The sequence below is a fragment of the Nicotiana sylvestris genome, chromosome 5 (genome assembly GCF_000393655.2).
Source record: "Nicotiana sylvestris chromosome 5, ASM39365v2, whole genome shotgun sequence".
NCBI lineage: Eukaryota > Viridiplantae > Streptophyta > Magnoliopsida > Solanales > Solanaceae > Nicotiana > Nicotiana sylvestris.
The window spans coordinates 177,069,232-177,086,901 of record NC_091061.1 but is presented as its reverse complement, the minus strand read 5'-3'; the positions used below and the strand labels follow the sequence as shown (position 1 = coordinate 177,086,901).

General features: G+C 33.3%; 1 protein-coding gene across 1 annotated transcript; it reads left to right on the top strand.

Annotated features, from left to right (window-relative positions):
• The first annotated feature begins 13,751 nt into the window (after positions 1-13,751).
• On the top strand, positions 13,752-15,359 carry LOC104248006 (protein RSI-1). The gene is made up of 3 exons (XM_009804177.2): positions 13,752-13,915; positions 14,096-14,120; positions 14,887-15,359. Exons 1-3 carry the CDS (start codon positions 13,832-13,834, stop codon positions 15,066-15,068), a joined length of 291 nt encoding a protein of 96 aa, XP_009802479.1. The 5' UTR covers positions 13,752-13,831; the 3' UTR covers positions 15,069-15,359.
• The last annotated feature ends 2,311 nt before the right edge of the window (positions 15,360-17,670 follow it).

Here is a 17,670-nt window from a genome sequence, read left to right as displayed (position 1 = left end):
CCTCTGCGAACTCGGAAGCACGCTCGCGTTCGCGAAGCATAAATTGCCTCTAACCAGAAATCTCTTCTATGCAAACGTGATCAACCACTCGTGAACGCGAACCTTTACTGACCCCTCTCATCGCGAATGCGATCTCACCTCTGCGAACGCGTAGACCAAATGAATGGGGTCCCCACTTGCCTCTTCTCTTCTTCGCGAACGCGTTCCCCATCTCGCATCCGCGATGCACTCTACTCCCAGACCTTCGAGAACACGTCCTCTCCTTCGCGAACGCGAAGAACAAATCTTCCTCAACCTCCAGGTACGCTTCGCGAACGCGAGACCTGCCTTGGGAACGCGTAAGAAGAAACAAACAACAGCAAAAACCAGCAGATCACCTATCTCTCAAAGGCCAAAAATAATTCGTTAACCACCCGAAACTCACACGAGGCCCTCGGGACCTCAACCAAACATACCAACATGTCCCATAACATCATACGAACTTAGTCGAATCTTCAAATCACCTCCAACAACATCAAAAACATGAATTATACAAGGATTCAAGCCTAATGAACTTTGAAATTTTCGAATTCTACAAACAACGTCAAAACCTATTAAATCAAGTCTGATTGACCTCAAATTTTGCACACAAGTCATAAATGATACCACGGACCTAGTCCACTTCCGAAAATCCAATCCGACCTAGATATCAAAAAGTTCACTTCCGGTCAAACTTTTCAATTTTCCAACTTTCGGTATTTCAAGCCAAATTCTACTACAGACCTCCAAAACACAATTCGGGCACGCTCCTAAGTCCAAAACCACGTAACGGAGCTATCGAAATTCAAATTCGTGGTCGTTTACACATAAATCAACATCCGGTCAACTTTTCCAACTTAAGCTTTCAAATAAGAGACTAAGTGTCTCAATTCATTTTGAAATCACTCCGGACCTGAGCCAACTAACCCGATAAGTCATAATACAGCTGTAGAACACAAAAGAAGCAGAAAATGGGGGAACGGGGCTACAACTTTCGAAACGACCGGCCGGATCGTTACAAGAATGAATACACAATTTTATTTTATGCGTATATATATTTTAAAACCTTTTTGTTGCATGTATACATATACACAAAACTCGAGAAAAGGATAATAACTAACCATAGGAACGTAATCGATATGCAAATATAATGAGTTTAGTTGAATCTGTAAAACCCGTTAATAGATGTGATACATTTCCAATATATATAGATATAGATTTGCAATAAATACATCAACATGGGTTTTCCTTTAGTGCAGGATGTACCAAATGTCACAAGGCATGACGTCCGTACGGTGCATGTAGTTATAAGGTACCATTGCACGTTAACGACTTTTACTCGTAATTTTCAGTCGGTGATATGCAGAATTTAGTAAATTATTATATTATTAGAAGAGAAAAAGAAAAACATATGCATATGGGCCATGTTACCTCATGTGCCCACTAGTATTCTTCTTTCATCGTCTATATAAACGTGGCACGTGATAAATAATTAAAGTCGATAAATTTAAAACTGATTTTTTTCAGACCCTTAACTCAAGGTTTAGCTTCGAGTTCTTGATCTTTGAATGTGAAGCGCTTTATCCAGTAAAAATAGCACGGTATAACCAGTTTTTGGACTGGTCATTCAAAAATAGTCAGCGTTTACGAAGTCAATGAAAAATAACCACTATTTTACTGCAACAGAGACTGGTCCAGCATAATATATTGGAGTTCGGTGCACATGTGTATGAACTCCAGCATATTATGCTGGACCGGTATACTTTGCTGAATCCAATATAATATACTGGAGAACTGTGCTCCGAACTCCAGTATATTATACTGGACAATTATACTTGCTGGAACTCCAGTATATTATGCTGGAGTTCTAGTGTACTTATGCTGGAACTCCATCATATTATGCTGGAGTTCCAGCATACTTATCCTGGAACTCCAGTATAATATGCTGGAGTTCAAGCATACTTATGCTGGAACTCCAGTATAATATACTGGCGTATTTTTCGGGTTTTGAACAGTGTTTTCGCTCAGATTTATCTTTACATGAAAAGTGGCTAAATTTCGATTACTTTTGAAACTGGGCTATTTTTGAATAATCAGTTGTAAATCTGGCTATTTTTGAATTTCTCCCCTTTATCTGACATGAATTCGACTTGGGTCCTTTCGGTGGGCTTCAGATACCGAACAAGGTTAACCGATAAATAAGATAGGGATTTTTTCATACCTATATAAAATTAGAAATTTTATTATCAAAAATGTCCATATTTACATAATTACCCGATTTACCCATGTTTAGTCTACAAAATATATACATTCCACCTTAGAAGACTCTCAATCCATTATTAATGCTTTCAATTAAGGATTTAGTTACACCATTTTCCTTTTTTATCTCTTTTCTCCCTTCTTCTCTTCAGATTGAACTTATATTTAGGGATTTAGAGAATCTAAACCCCCAAATATCAACTGATGTGTATAGCTTGAGTTGGAAATTCGAATTCAATTGTGCCTAATCTGCATTTCATCTTCCAAGAACACCGATCCGGGCTTTACTGGCCAAAGATAGCCAAAGTGATTTCACCATTAGCAAAGATATGATACAAGTGATTGTTTTGTACATATTAAAAACTTACTTGTTGTGTGGTTCTGCTACTTTCTTCAACTGTTAACCTTTAAAGAAACTAGCCTAAAGTTCATCTTTTAAAATGCAGCTGATTATCTTCTATCTATCCTTGGGACTAATTTCACCATTTGTCTAGTTTGGTATTGAAGGTCACGTCTAAATTTTCTAGCACCCCATGATATTGTTTCTTGCCTCTTATTTTCCTAAAACATACCCTCAACAACGATTGAATTGGGTCAATCTGTATGCAACAGTCGTTTTTTCTGATGAAAATCATGGCTCTCAGAAGCGTTATAACATATATCTATAGCATCACGAAGGTGTATAAAAAACCATCAATGACCAAGTATAATTATATACATAATAATTGTATTATACAACTTATCTACAATTTTTCTACAACTTTCATATATTATTTCTACCCAGTTATATACAAATGCAATATCATACTACTTAAAAATAATTTTTATACAATATGTCTTTTGTATATTTTGTATCTGATGTATACATAGTAAAAATAAATTTCATACAACTAATTATATATAATACAACTTATCTACAACTTTCATATATTATTTCTACCCAGTTATATACAACTACAATATCATACAACTTAAATACAATTTTAATACAATATTGTTCAACTTTCATACAAATATTTAAATAAAAAAAATATATATAAATAACATAATACAATTTTTCTACAATTTTACTACAACTGTACTACAATTTCTGCAGTATAATGTATGTCATGTCTTCTTCTTCTTCGAGTTTCAACCTGAAATTCAGCCAAAAACAGGTCTAACCTTCACCAAAACTCCCTCAAAATTGATATATAAACTCCAAATCGTATCCCCAATTGTTTGCAACAACACCCAATCCAAACAAATAATGATTTTTGAAAACCCAAATTCGAATTCAAAGCTTTTTATGGCTATCAATGGTGGAATTGTTGTTTTCTTTTACTTTGCTTTACATTACTGAAATTAGAGATTGAGAGATAGAGAGAGATGTAGAGAGAATTCCCAATTCTTTGCAATAACACCCAATTCAAACAAATAATATTTTTTAAAAATCCAAATTCGAATTCAAAGCTTTTTAATGGTTGTCAACTGTGGAATTGTTGTTCTCTTGTGCAAGATACGTGAGGGAGAGGGTGGGATGTAGAGAGAGAAACGTGAGGGAGTGAGATTTGTATGTTACTTTAATATAGGAATTGATTAATTATCCTTTAATCCTAAAAATGCACATAATTGGTAATTTTGTATATATGAGGTAATTAAAGTAAAATTTAAGTAGGGAAAGTAATAAAATTTCTAATAATGTATAGATATGTAAAAATACTTTTTGTATATATATGTGCATGTATATATATTTACATTCTGTATGTTATACAGAATGTGAAAAAAGTTTGTAAGGGTAAATATCATCAATGGTCAGTCAAATTAAGCTTTGTAACATAAAAATCAATTATTTTGGTAACATAAAAATCATTTTAGTGTAGCCTAATTAACACATATATAAAACAACAACAACAACAACAACAACGACCCAGTATAATCCCACAAGTGGGGTCTGGGGAGGGTAATATGTACGCAGACCTTACCTCTACCCCGAAGGGCAGAGAGGCTGTTTCCAGGAGAAAACACATATATAAAAGTAAACGAAAAATATAAATTTTAGTTGGAAATTGACGTGGCTATCCTAATCCTCTAATTAATTTATTAAAATTTTACACATAGTTATTTTCTAATTTGAAATGACAACTTGGTCGTTGCAGTTATTAAGCTGTGATCATGACAAAAACTAATGCTCATATTTGAATTTACAAACTATATGCAAAAACTACTGCTCATATTTGAATTCACTTTAAAAATTACCAATTGTTCGTAAGCAACATCAATGGTTTGCAATAACATCCAATCCTGTCACGATCCGGGTTTTTTCACCCTCGGGAATCGTAATGACACCTAATATGAGTTAGGCAAGCCAACCTTTAACTACTTACCTCATTACCCAATTATTTTTGTTTAACAATCATAAGGCGATAACGTGATAACAGCGGAATTTCAAATTTAAACGGAAGACAACAATAAAATATATGAAAAAAATGTATCTATTACAAATACTTAAGCCTTAACCACCCAAAACCTGGTGTCACAGTGTCACAGACTGTCTAAGATTGCTACATACAAAGTCTGAAGAAATAACAATACACTGTTTCTGAATAGAAGGAAAATGAAACAGGAAATAGGGATAGAGGGAGACGCCAGGGCCTGCGGACGCCTGCAGGTCTACCTTGGATCTCCGTGTGGACTGAAGGTAGCCTCCACATTACGGTCCAAAAGCTGCTCCGGGATCTGCACATAGTGCAGAGTGTAGTATCAGCATAACTGACCCCATGTGCTGGAAGTGTCTAGCATAACCTCGGCGAAGTAGTGACGAGGTTAGGACTAGACTACCAAATAACCTGTGCAGTCCAAATACATATACAGCGAAACGAAATACAGAAATAACTAGTCAATATGGGAGGGGGAGCATGCTGTGGGGGAGATAACAATTCCGAATAGAAAGACATCAAGTAATGAAAGAAACAATATAACTCGGATATCAACAAAGAATCAGAATCAATAAATGCATGGCATCACCCTTCGTGCTTTTACTCTCGTCCTTACCAAAGCAGTCATATAATAAAAATGTGCACGGCATCACCCTTCGTGCTTTTACTTTCTTTCTTCACCATAAAATCAATAAAATCGGCACGGAATGGTACATCGTGCGGCACGGCATCACCCTTCGTGCTTTACACTCTTTCCTCACAATAATACACTGCATCACTCTTCGTGTTTTACACTCCTTCCTCACAAAACAAATAATGCACGACATCACCCTTTGTACTTTAACTCTCTTCCTCACCCAAACAACAATAAAAAACAATAGGGCAAGGGAATAAATGAAATTGCAATAAATATCCCGGCAAGGGAACAACATCAATAACCTCAACATCCCGGCAAGGGAGATAGCGAATAAATCAACAGTAGCCCGGCAAGGGCGATAACATAATGATCTCTTCTCTTTCTCACCTTTACTTCACAATTCACTTCACAACTCGAGCCAATGCTCTATAGGTTCAATTATCACTTATACTTTCACAATTCGTTATACAACTTGAGCCAACGCTCTTCAATGTTCATAGGTCACAATTCCTTCCACAAACTTTACACAACAAGTAGAAACCATTACCAGGGCATGAAAGATACAACGAAGCCATGATAATCATAATATAAGACTCACGGGCATGCTAGACATCAACGTATAGATACTTGTCACCATGACTATACGTCGTACTCAACAATTACCACATAGAAAATAGGACTCGACTCCTAATCCTTCAAGCTAAGGTTAGACCAAATACTTACCTTGATGCCACAAACACAATTCACGATTCAATTATAGTTTTACCCCTTGATTCAACCACCCATTCGCTCGTATCTAGTCACAAGTTACTTAATTACATCAATAAACACTAAATGAATCAATTCGAATGCATAAAAATGAGTTTTCTAAAATTTTACCCAAAAAGTCAAAAATTGCCCCCGGGCCCACATGGTCAAAACTCGAGGTTCGAACCAAAACCCGATTACCCATTCCCCCACGAACTCAAATATATAATTTGTTTTGAAATCGGACCTCAAATCGAGGTCCAAATCCCCAATTTTTGAAAAACCTAGGTTCTACCCAAAACATCCAATTTCCCCCATGAAAATCATTGACTTTGAGTTGAAATCATGTTAAAAGATGTTAAGGAGTGAAGAAAATGAGTTAGAAATCACTTACCAACGTTTTGGAGAAGAAAGATTGTTTGAAAAATCGCCTCTTATGTTTTTGGGGTTTTGAAAAATAAAAAATAACTGAAAATCCCGTCTAAATATATCCCTCTCAGACCCCCTGTGTGGACCGCACAAAATCGACTGCGATCGCACAGCCCTTTCTGTGGACTGCAGTGACACGCTTTAGTATTTTGGCCATAACTTTCTCTACAAATGTCCAAATTATAATTTATTTACCTTTCTGGAAACTTGACACAAAAGGCTACAACTTTCATTTTTGAATCATCTCAAAATTCCTTGTAGATCAAAAGATATAGGCTTCCGAATTCGGACCAGTGAACCTGTGCGGAACGCATAAAATCAACTGCGGCCGCACAGTCACCAGTGCGGACATCACAAAAACCAGTGCGGACCGCAGTAGCAGGTTCAGAGATTTGCAATTCTCTGAACCTCCAATAGCCATGTTTTAAGCCTAAGACACCCCGGAACCTACCCGAAACTCACCGGAGCCCTCGGGACTCTAAACCAAATGTGCATACTAACTCAAAAATATCATATGGACCTACTCGTGCGATCACATCATCAAAATAACATGTAAAATCATGAATTAAACCTCAAAGCTCAACATTTTCATCAAGAACTCTCAAAGTTCATAACTTTTCAACCGAAAGTCCAACTCACGTCAAATAAACTCCGTTTTCCCCAAATTTCACGGTTATATTTCAAATACTATAACAAGTGTGAGCACATGATTTTTGCCCTATATGAGAATTACTTCCAAAAATTCAAAATAAAATGATTTTCTTTTGTATGCAATTTTTGAATTTCTTAGCATTTTTCGGATAACTATTTGTATTTTTGTCTACGCATGTTTATTTATTAGATTAATAAAAAATATAAAAATATGTCGCATTTGAGTTTAATATTTAATTAAGTTTGTTTTACAAAATGAGAAAATCATAAAAAATAATGTACGTTGCATTTTTAGCATTTAACGTCTAAATTGTGTGATTTATCTTTAATTGCTATTTAAATGTGCGATAATTGTTATTTGGAGTTAATTAGTATTTTTGATAAGTTAATTTAGTTTATAACTTAATTTAGAATTTTATTTTTATTAATTAGAAAGTAAAAGAAAAGAGAGCAAAAAATACAAAGAAAATCGGAATTGGGCCTCTTCTTCAATTTTGAACCACACGCCTAAATATATCCAACCTTCCCCTACGACCCGGTCCATTTAAAACTGGGTCTACCTAGTCCATAACCCCAAAGACCCAACCCCTTTCTTCATTTTCATTTTTTATTTTCCTAACAAAAAAAAAACTCAAACCCTAAAAGACTAAACCACCCCCCCTCTCTTTCCCTCTTCTTCTCCATCACCTTCCCCAAGCAGCCATGGTTGCTGTCCTTCTCCCTCACACGACCTCCCCCTCCCCATCGACAACACACACACACACTCATGCATACACTCACGCAGACACACACACATACACAACAAAACACACATACGCACACGCAGCAGCCCATCCATGGCTGCTTCTTCTTCTTCTTCATTGTCCTCACGACATCCCAACGACCCCGCCCTCCGTCGCGAGCTCCTCCAGTCGCCGGAAAACCAGCGACGCAGCCAAGCAACCACCAGCAGTCCACCATGGCTGTTGCGTCTTTTTTCGTCAACCACTCGTCCATCGCCATCGAACTTGAGCTCTACACCCATGGCTGCTGCTGCGTCTTGTTCTCCACCCCGTCGCCTGCTGCTGTTTCTTCTTCGTCGCGGCCAAACGACCCTCGTCGTTGCTGCTGCCCGTCGCTGCTGCTGCTCCGTCACTGCTGTTGTCCGCTGCTTCCTTCTTCAGTTCTTCGATCGTCCGTTCGTGGTCGTCTTCGGCGTCAAATTGTTTTGGTGCGATAATCGTTTCCGGACAGATTTGTTTTCATTCAAGTTCTTCGTCGTTTCGATCCGGTTAGTGGGTTTGAGTTTCATTTTGTCCGTAAATTGTTTTGATATTCTCGGATCTAAAATCGGTAAATGTTTGATTCTTGTTTTGTTCGTGTTTATCGTTTTTGTTAATTGGTTTCGGTTTGTTTCATGTGTTTTTATTTATTTTTAAAAGAAATTTTTAGTTTAATTTTAATGTTATTAGATTCAAATTGAAATTTAATTAATTAGTTTTTCAGTTTGTTTCATGTGTTTTTATTTATTTTTTAAAAGAAATTGTTAGTTTAATTTTAATGTTGTTAGATTCAAATTGAAATTTAATTAATTATTTCTGCAGTTTGTTTCATGTGTTTTTATGTATTTTTTTTTAGAAATTGTTAATGTTGTTAGATTCAAGTTGAAATTCAATTAATTATTTCTTCTTCGCTTTGTTTTTATTCGTTTAAAAGAATTTAGTTGTAATATAGAAATATGTTAGTTTGATCGCTTGAATCATCCATCTTTGTTGATTAGTTTAGATTTAATTCGTGTTCATCTTTTGTTTGAAGTTCGTTCTTAATCCGGTGATTTAATGTGAGTTTATGTTTTAATTCTTGATTTAGTTTGAATATTCATCTTGGTTGTAATGTTGTTGGATTTAATTTAAAGTTCAAATGATTATTGAATTTAGAAATTTAAATTTACTTGTTTGTTATGATTCAATTTGTTAATGTTATTGAATCTGAAAGTATATGTGTTGTTAAAAATATCGTTCAGTCAAAATAATTTCGGTTGTTGCTTTGTTTTTCATCATTTAGTTTGAATTTGTTGATTGAACTGAATTAAGAATTGGTTATAGCTGCTATATTTTGGTTAATTGATTATGTGAATTGGTTATAGCTGGTAATTTAATTTTAGTTCTTAGATAATTTTGAAGTTTGAACAGGTTTTTGAATCAGGGCAGTAACAGTAGTTTTAGGGGTAATACGGAAATTAACCAATTGCAGATTATTTAATTATAGTGGGGAACAAGACATAATGATAAAAAATAAAAAGAAAAAGGTTAATAATGATGTCTTCTTTTGACCATTCAAAAATAGGAAACATGGGGGGGGGGGGCATGTTGACTACTTTTACTAAAGTAAAAATTAGAAATAGTGTAGGTAATAATAAAAGTTTAAAAGTTATACATAGTAGAAGAATATTGGGGTAAAAGTAAAAAGAGGTAAAAAGGGGTAATAAGAATAGTTTAAAGTAAAAAGGTAAAAAGAAAAAAGGGGGTCTTGCTTTGGATATAAGGGGACTCATTTGACACTTAAAGGGGACTGAATTTTGGAGATAGAAATTTAAGAACAAAAGAAGAGAAGAATAAATAGACTTTTAATCTTGAGAGTGTTCTACTTCGAATCTTAAAAGAACAAAAATCAGAATTACCCCATGGCCTCTTCTGTCTTTTTGGGTTCATTCTGTCTTGTCTGTGAGAGTTATTGAGAATTTTTGGGTCTTTGCTTGGTTTTCCTAAGTCTGGTTGGGTTTTTTGGTTTATTGCTCCACCGGTTTGCAAACTCTGTTCTTGGGCTATTACTGTTGCTGGACTGTTGTTGATGTGCTGTATTGTTACTACTGCTGCTGATTCTCATCTTCATCTTCTCTTGTTTCCAATACCAGGTACACGACTGTAATACTAGTTATTGCAAGTTAATAATGTGGAAGCATAAATACATATGAAGAATGGAATTTTGAAGTTTTAATTTCGCTTTTTCTTTGTTCCTTTTATTGATTGTATTTAAGTTATTTCATGTATTACTGAATAATAACTGGAATAAGAGAAAATAACATAAGTTAGTCTTTAATAAATCGGCTTGGCAAAACGGGTTAATTCACTAGTTATGAAGGTTTTAAGATTATGAACAGTAGGTTAATCGTGAATAAGTAGCTAAATTTAGCTAAGGCATGAATTTGAACTAAATTTCGTGAATTAGGCATTAAGGCATGATTTGAGTTCAAACAAGATTAGAAAAACGTTTAAGTTTAATAAATTTTCTAATAAGCTTTAGTAATTATGGTTAAATTTAGTTCAAATGGTTGTGAATAATTAATTTCAATGGTTTTTTTTATAACAATGCGAGCTTCAATCTAACTATATTTGATTCTTTTGAATATCAGTTGTCGAATTTCTTATATTTTAATTTCGAAATTTTTTAGTAAAATTCCTTTCCATTTATATTTGTATTAATCTAGCAATTAGTATGCTATGATTTCTTAATTAAAAAAAAACTCGTAATTAATTAGGATTCTCTTTCTTTATTTTAGAGACTAATTTTAATAGAAAAATATAGTCACTTTAGGATTTGTCCATAAAAAATAAATGAGATGAGCCTCGCCTAGTAAAACGTACAGATTGCGGGGCCCTCACGAATGTATGTATTAATTACTTAGAACTCAGGATCGGCCGCTTAGCGAACTTCACGGCCTTTTCCCAAAATAACCCCGCGCTAGTCGCTTTAGGCACGCATTTTAATAATCTTACCTTCTTAAACTCGGGTGTGCATTTCATGCGACCCAAATCCAAATCCCAAATATTGAATAAAATGTGTTCCGGATTGCGGGTGCATTTCATGTGACGCAATCCAAAGACATGTTTCAAACGATGTTCACATTCTAAAATAAAAAAAATAATAATAATAAAAGCGGCTAAAAGTTAAAATTTGCACATAAGTTCCTAATTGTATAAAATCAGATATTTAAGCCAAATATGACAGTTGAGCGACCGTGCTAGAACCACGGAACTTGGGAATGCCTAACACCTTCTCCCAGGTTAACAGAATTCCTTATCCGGATTTCTGGTTCGCGGACTGTTAACAGAGTCATTCTTTTCCTCGATTCGGGATTAAACCGGTGACTTGGGACACCATAAATCTCCCAAGTGCCGACTCTGAATTAAATAAACAAATCCCGTTTCGATTGTCCTTTAATTGGAAAAACTCCATCTGCGCCCCTGAGGCACGGGTAAAAAGGAGGTGTGAAAATAAGTTTGTACCGGGTTACGAAACTAAAATACGGCCCCGATAACAATGGTTTCAAACATTAATTTTTTTCTTTATTTCTTAGATAATTCAGTAAAATAATTTCTTTCAAAAATTGATTTCTAAAGCTTGGGACCTCGGAATTCAATTCCGGGCATACGCCCAAGTCCCATATTTTACTGCGGACCTCCCGGGATTGTCGGAACACGGATCCGGATCCGTTTGCTCAAAATATTGACCAAAGTCAATCATAATCAATTTTTTAACTCTAAAGATTTCTATTTCTCATATTTTCACATATAAGGCTTTTCAGATATGTCCGGACCACGCACGTAAATCAAGGTGGGGTAAAAAAGGAGGTTTTTAGGCCTCGGAACACTGAATTCACTTACAACACAAGTGATGACCCAAATCCAAACAAACAAACAAACAAATTCGTCAAACCCGAATATTGAATTCAAAACTTCGAACATTTTTAATGGTTGTCAATAAAGTTTACATCTTTATCATTGTTCTTTTTTATTATTATTGAAAAAAAAATAGACAATTGCTAAAAACTTTTCAATCATGCCAACATCTCCAATTAATTAATGTGTATTTGTGTTATTGCATTTTCATAAGCTCATCAATATGGTAATTCATTGAAATGTTTAAAATGATTCTACTATAGTTGTGCCATTTAAATTGTACATTTACAACAAAAATCCAAAAATCCCTTTAGATACTTTGTTCTTAAAAACTCTAGACTTCTTTTTAAATGCTGTAGTTTAGTCATGATTCTTCTTAGAAACACCAACAACATCATGCCAATTTTTCGATCAAAATTTATATTTTTTTTATTTCAATTCAAAGTAGTTAATCCATTTTACTATTAATTAGAGGATTATGATAGCTTCATCAGTTTTTCCGCCAAAATTTATATTGGTCATTTTTATATTTCTGTTAATTAGGATGTGCTAAAATGACTTTTATAATACAATAAAAATAAGAAAAGTAACTTTTGTATTACAAACCTTAACTTGAATGATCATTAGTGAAATTTTCTCTTAATTTGGACAAATATCATCCATTTTTTGGTAAAGTTAATTTTATCCATGGTCATTGAACTTGTGTGTTTGTTACCCAAAAGTCATTTTTTTATTACGTAAAAATCATTCAACTTTGTATTCACTACACAAAAGTCATTTTTCTTTTTTTTTGTTACACAAAAATCATTTTACTTTGCTCTAGTTATCACAAAAGTCACATATTTACTTGAAAAGTCTATTATGCCGTTGATATTATCAGCTTATTTGGATGGTTGTTACATATCGTTTCATAATGTATCGTATTGTATTGTATTGTATTGTATTGTACTGTATCGTTTGATGAATACAATGTTTGGATGGATTGTGTCGTTTTGTCGTCGTTTCATGGTATCATGCACCAGTAATATGATGAATAAACTTGCAATATTATAAAGAAAAATTATGAGATGATGTATAAAAAGGTAGGGTAAATGATAAAATAAAATTATTTAATAATAATAAAGGGTGAGATTGAGAGAAAAACACAAGGAAACGACGCGACCACACCAAATCGGTCGTTACATAAAGTGGCACATTTCATCGTTACGTAACGATGGATTTAACGATACGATACAATAAAATTTAAGTAACAATCAAAACAAACATTGTATATATTTAAAGTAACAATATGATACGATACAACTGGTAACAACCATCCAAACAAGCTGTATATAAACCTTCATTTTTATGTAATACCTTCTATATTATATACTATATAATATATTTTTAACTATGTATTTTATTTAAATAAATAACTTAATATTATTTTATTTATTATTTTTATAATATATTCGTATATTTCATTTTTCCTAACGTTAATTTCAAAATATATGAGTATCCTAGAAAATAGACTTTTGTGTAATGAATACAAAGCTAAATAATTTATACGTAACAAAAAAAAGTGACTTTTAAATAATAAACAAATAAGCTCAATGACCATGGATAAAATTATATATAACCCAGGAACGAAAGCAACATAAAAAATTAATGGAATTCTATTTGTCTTTAATATTTCAAGATCCACGAAAACGACTAAACTAACAAATTGCTAGAAAAAGTTTGACAAAATTATAACACAGCAAACACGGCGCCTTCAACGCTTAACCTTTTTCATAATTATCAATCAATTATAACATGGACTTTTCTTGTGGTTTGGTCCCATTTTCACGCCCTAATATTCGCCACTATGTTTAATTTTTTTTTTGCCCCTGGAAATTAAAACCCTCTATAAATATTCTCACTTCACTTCTTCTACTTCCAATATTTTCATTATTCTCTTCTTATTATATCTTTTTTGTTATCTTCATTACTAAAGCAAAATACTCAGTTTAGTTCCCTTTGAAGAGAAGAAGAATATGGCAAAAAGTGGATACAATGTTAGCTTCTTGTTGCTTCTGTCAATGTTCTTGATATTGCTCACTTTCACCAATATGGTTGAGGTAAATACATACATATATATATATATACATACATATATATATATATACATATATATATATATATATACATGTTTTATGTTTATATCACTACTAATTAGTCATTAGAAGAAAAAAAAAACAATGTAGATTTTGTTTAGAAAACCCTTTTAATTTTATGTGTGTTTTTCTTCATTTTGGCAGGGTTACAACAATCTCCAGCCTAGAGGTATATATACAATTTGGCTATTTCCTTTGGACCCCTATGTATAGGAAAATGTTGTTATTTGTGATGGCGAATATAGAGCATAGTTACTGGTTACTGGGAAGCAAGTAACTTTTGCATAGATCTTGTATTTTTATTAAAAAAAAATCATTAAATATCAATAAATATATAAATGTGAATCCAGTTATTAGCGTAAATTAATTTGATACTACAATAGGAACCCATTTACTTACAATTCTGGATTTGCCTATGGGGTCGGGGGCTAACTCATTTTATGAGCTCCATACATTGGTTCAAACTCAATCCGTAGCGTAGCATCTCTTTCTCTTTCCAGCTAAAACCGACATCAAGTCAAGGAGTAAGAGCCTGTTTGGATTGGTTTAAAAAAAGTTTCAGAAATAACTTTTAAGCTAAAAAATAACAAGTTGTTGACCAACTTATTGCTTTTGGTTTGTTTTAAGAAGTTTTTAACTTATTTCATGAACTTTTTAATTTTGTCAACACTAAAAAAAGCTAAAAAGAACTTAAAAGCTGATTTGATTAGCTTAAAAACTGATCCAAACACCCTATAAGTCTTTGCTACATATATATATATATATATATATATATATATATGTATGTATATGTATGTATATTAACCTATGTACCACAGATTTTAAGAATTTGACATTGGTGACCGAGATGTTTAATAAATTAATAATTGTAATGATTCTTAATATTTGATGTAAATTTCCTTTAGTTTTTAATTTTTTTTATGTGGTGTTAATAGATTGCAAGCCAAGATGCACATATCGATGCTCAGCAACATCACACAAGAAGCCATGTATGTTCTTTTGTCAAAAGTGTTGTGCTACTTGCTTGTGTGTGCCTCGTGGGGTTTATGGCCACAAACAAACATGCCCTTGCTACAACAATTGGAAGACTCAAGAAGGAAAATCAAAATGCCCTTAAATATTAATTAGGGCGAAATTCTTTCAATATAATTAATAGTCGAAAAAAAGATTATTGTTATTGTGTTTTTGTATCGATGTAACTTAATTTCTTTTGCAGTTTTAAGTATGTTTACTTGTTGCTACTGATGTTTAAGATGAGTTGTAGTTCTAGAGCAATATGATCCGTGAGGATTTATAAGCCGACTGTAACTTGCTTGGAATTGAGCTGTTGTTGTAGTGTGTTTTTACCATCACGAGAATATAATGTAATAAATTATTTATTGAATCAAGTCTATTTATTGATTTTTAATTGTACTGTTCTGATATTTTTCTTTTTTGAGCTTTGAATTGGGACTTTTCTAGCATTTCCTTCTAACTTTTTTTGATGACTATTGTCACGTATTTATTAATTAATTAAGTACTAGAAAAAATATAAAAGAATTATTAAAGGAAACTTTTTATTAGAGAATTTGAATTGCTTTCTTGATATAGCAAGAATGTGTACTTAATTAATTACTAAGAACGTGACACTATGGTCTTTAATAGTCTTACTTATAATAGGGTCAAATAAAGAAACTAGACGAATTTTATTTTACTAAAAGGTCAATAATGATTTTTGGCATATATAGTTGTAGAAGGTGGTCAGGGGTAAATATGGCCCAAGGCAACTGTCTTTGACAACTAATTTTCTATAACCTAATATTTCAAGCGAGCTCTGAACAGGGGCGTCTAAAATATATGTTTGGCCTAAAATCAAAGTTTAACGTGGTGCCTAAATTTTTTTTTAAAAAATTATTAATAATTTTTTATAATCGATTTCCCTAATAATTCTTTTTCAATTGATAATATAGCCAACAAATTTAATCTATCTTGAAACATTGTTAATCTTAGGTAAGATTTTAATGGGGCTCCAAATTTTGGGGGCCTGAGTCAAAAGCCTTGCTTGAATCTACATTAGAGCCGGCCTGGCTCTGAATAGAAAATCTTGATAGAAAATACTCTTAAATATGTTTTACACCATGCATATTAGATTAATTGATTCCCTAATGTGAGTACGGACTCATCTGAGTGAGAAATAATAATTTATCGAGACATTAAATGCCACTAAATTTATAATTAATGCTATTGGACCTGTTATCCATAAAACTATGTACCCAATCATATCTACAAGAAATTTACTCTCAAGAATATTGAGCTTTGCATGGGTTCAATTGAATCTAACACATCATAAATATGTTACCTAAAAATCAATAAAAATTCAACGTATAATAAGTATGAACCTATAATTTCAAAAGTTAAATGTGTAAATTTCATCTGATTAGTTTTCACTACCACGTCTTTGCAATTTTTTATTTTTTTTGTGTGTGTGGGGGTGGGGGTGGGTGGGTGGATCCATTGCTTGACTTGGTTGTCTAACTTTGATTGCTTAAATGTATACTCAGTTTTGAACTTTATCTGCTCTAGTTTTTATTTTTTAATTTTAAAAACCCCTCGAATTAGGAGATCTATAGTTTTTTCGCACTTTACCTTGGCGTGGATGAACGTGCTTTTACCAACCGAGCAAGCTTGGCTTGTCTATCTACTCTAGCTTTGATCATATCATAATCCCTTTGCATATAACAGAAATAAACAGGTGGAAAGGTTGTCTCTCTGTCTCTTATCATTGAGGAAAAAAAAAGTGCTAGATACAATGGAAGTAATTTTCCGAAAAATAATTTAATTTTTCTTTTATTTATATGTTGACCTATCTTTTTCTCGCCCAAATAGCACCAAGTAATTGCATTTAGATATGCTATTTAATCTTTAGCCAGTTTTAAACTATTTAAAGTTTAGTTAAATTTGGCAAACTCCAAACCGCTCCTCCTCCGGCTCATCTTCTTCTCTCGAGTATGAAATTTTGAACTAACACATCTTAAGTTCTTAACTTTAGACTCGAAGGGCTGAAGTTTAAATGCCAAAATTAAAATTTCAAACCTTTGAAGTCTGAAGTTCCTATCTATCTGCCAGAGTCTAATTTAAAGGATCGTTTGGTACGATGGATATGTAAAAATAATCTTGGGATAGAAATTTAGTACCACTTTATCCTTTTTTTGGTTACTAATCTTGGGATAAGTTAGCCCATGATTAAAAATAGTATCGAGATAACTTATACCCTGTGGCGGAGCTACATTATAGGAAGGGATGTCAGATGACACTTCTTCGTGGAAAAAATACACTGTGTAGATAGGTAAAAAAATAAATTATATTTATACATACTATGTATTGACTCCCCTTTCCTGGTATGTTTACTTTTATATATTTTGACACTCCTCAACTTTTATAGAAAAAAGAATTTAGGAGATAAAATCCCGATTACATTACTGCTGGCCAAAATTTTATTTGAAAGAGCAAGCCAGAGAAGCTTTGAGGGAGGTTTAGCCTAGCCTTAAGCCTTTTCGGAATAGAATGCTTCTTTGACAGAGCTTCATGCTAGAAAGAAGAAGGCGCTCTTTTCGCCAATGGATCACTTAGTCGGAATAAACGGGCTTAGGTTGATGCGGAATAAGCCATTTTTTTCCCTGTATCCATGGAAAGGTGTCGAAGAAAGCGCCGAAGCTTATCTACCTGAAGCACTCACTTCA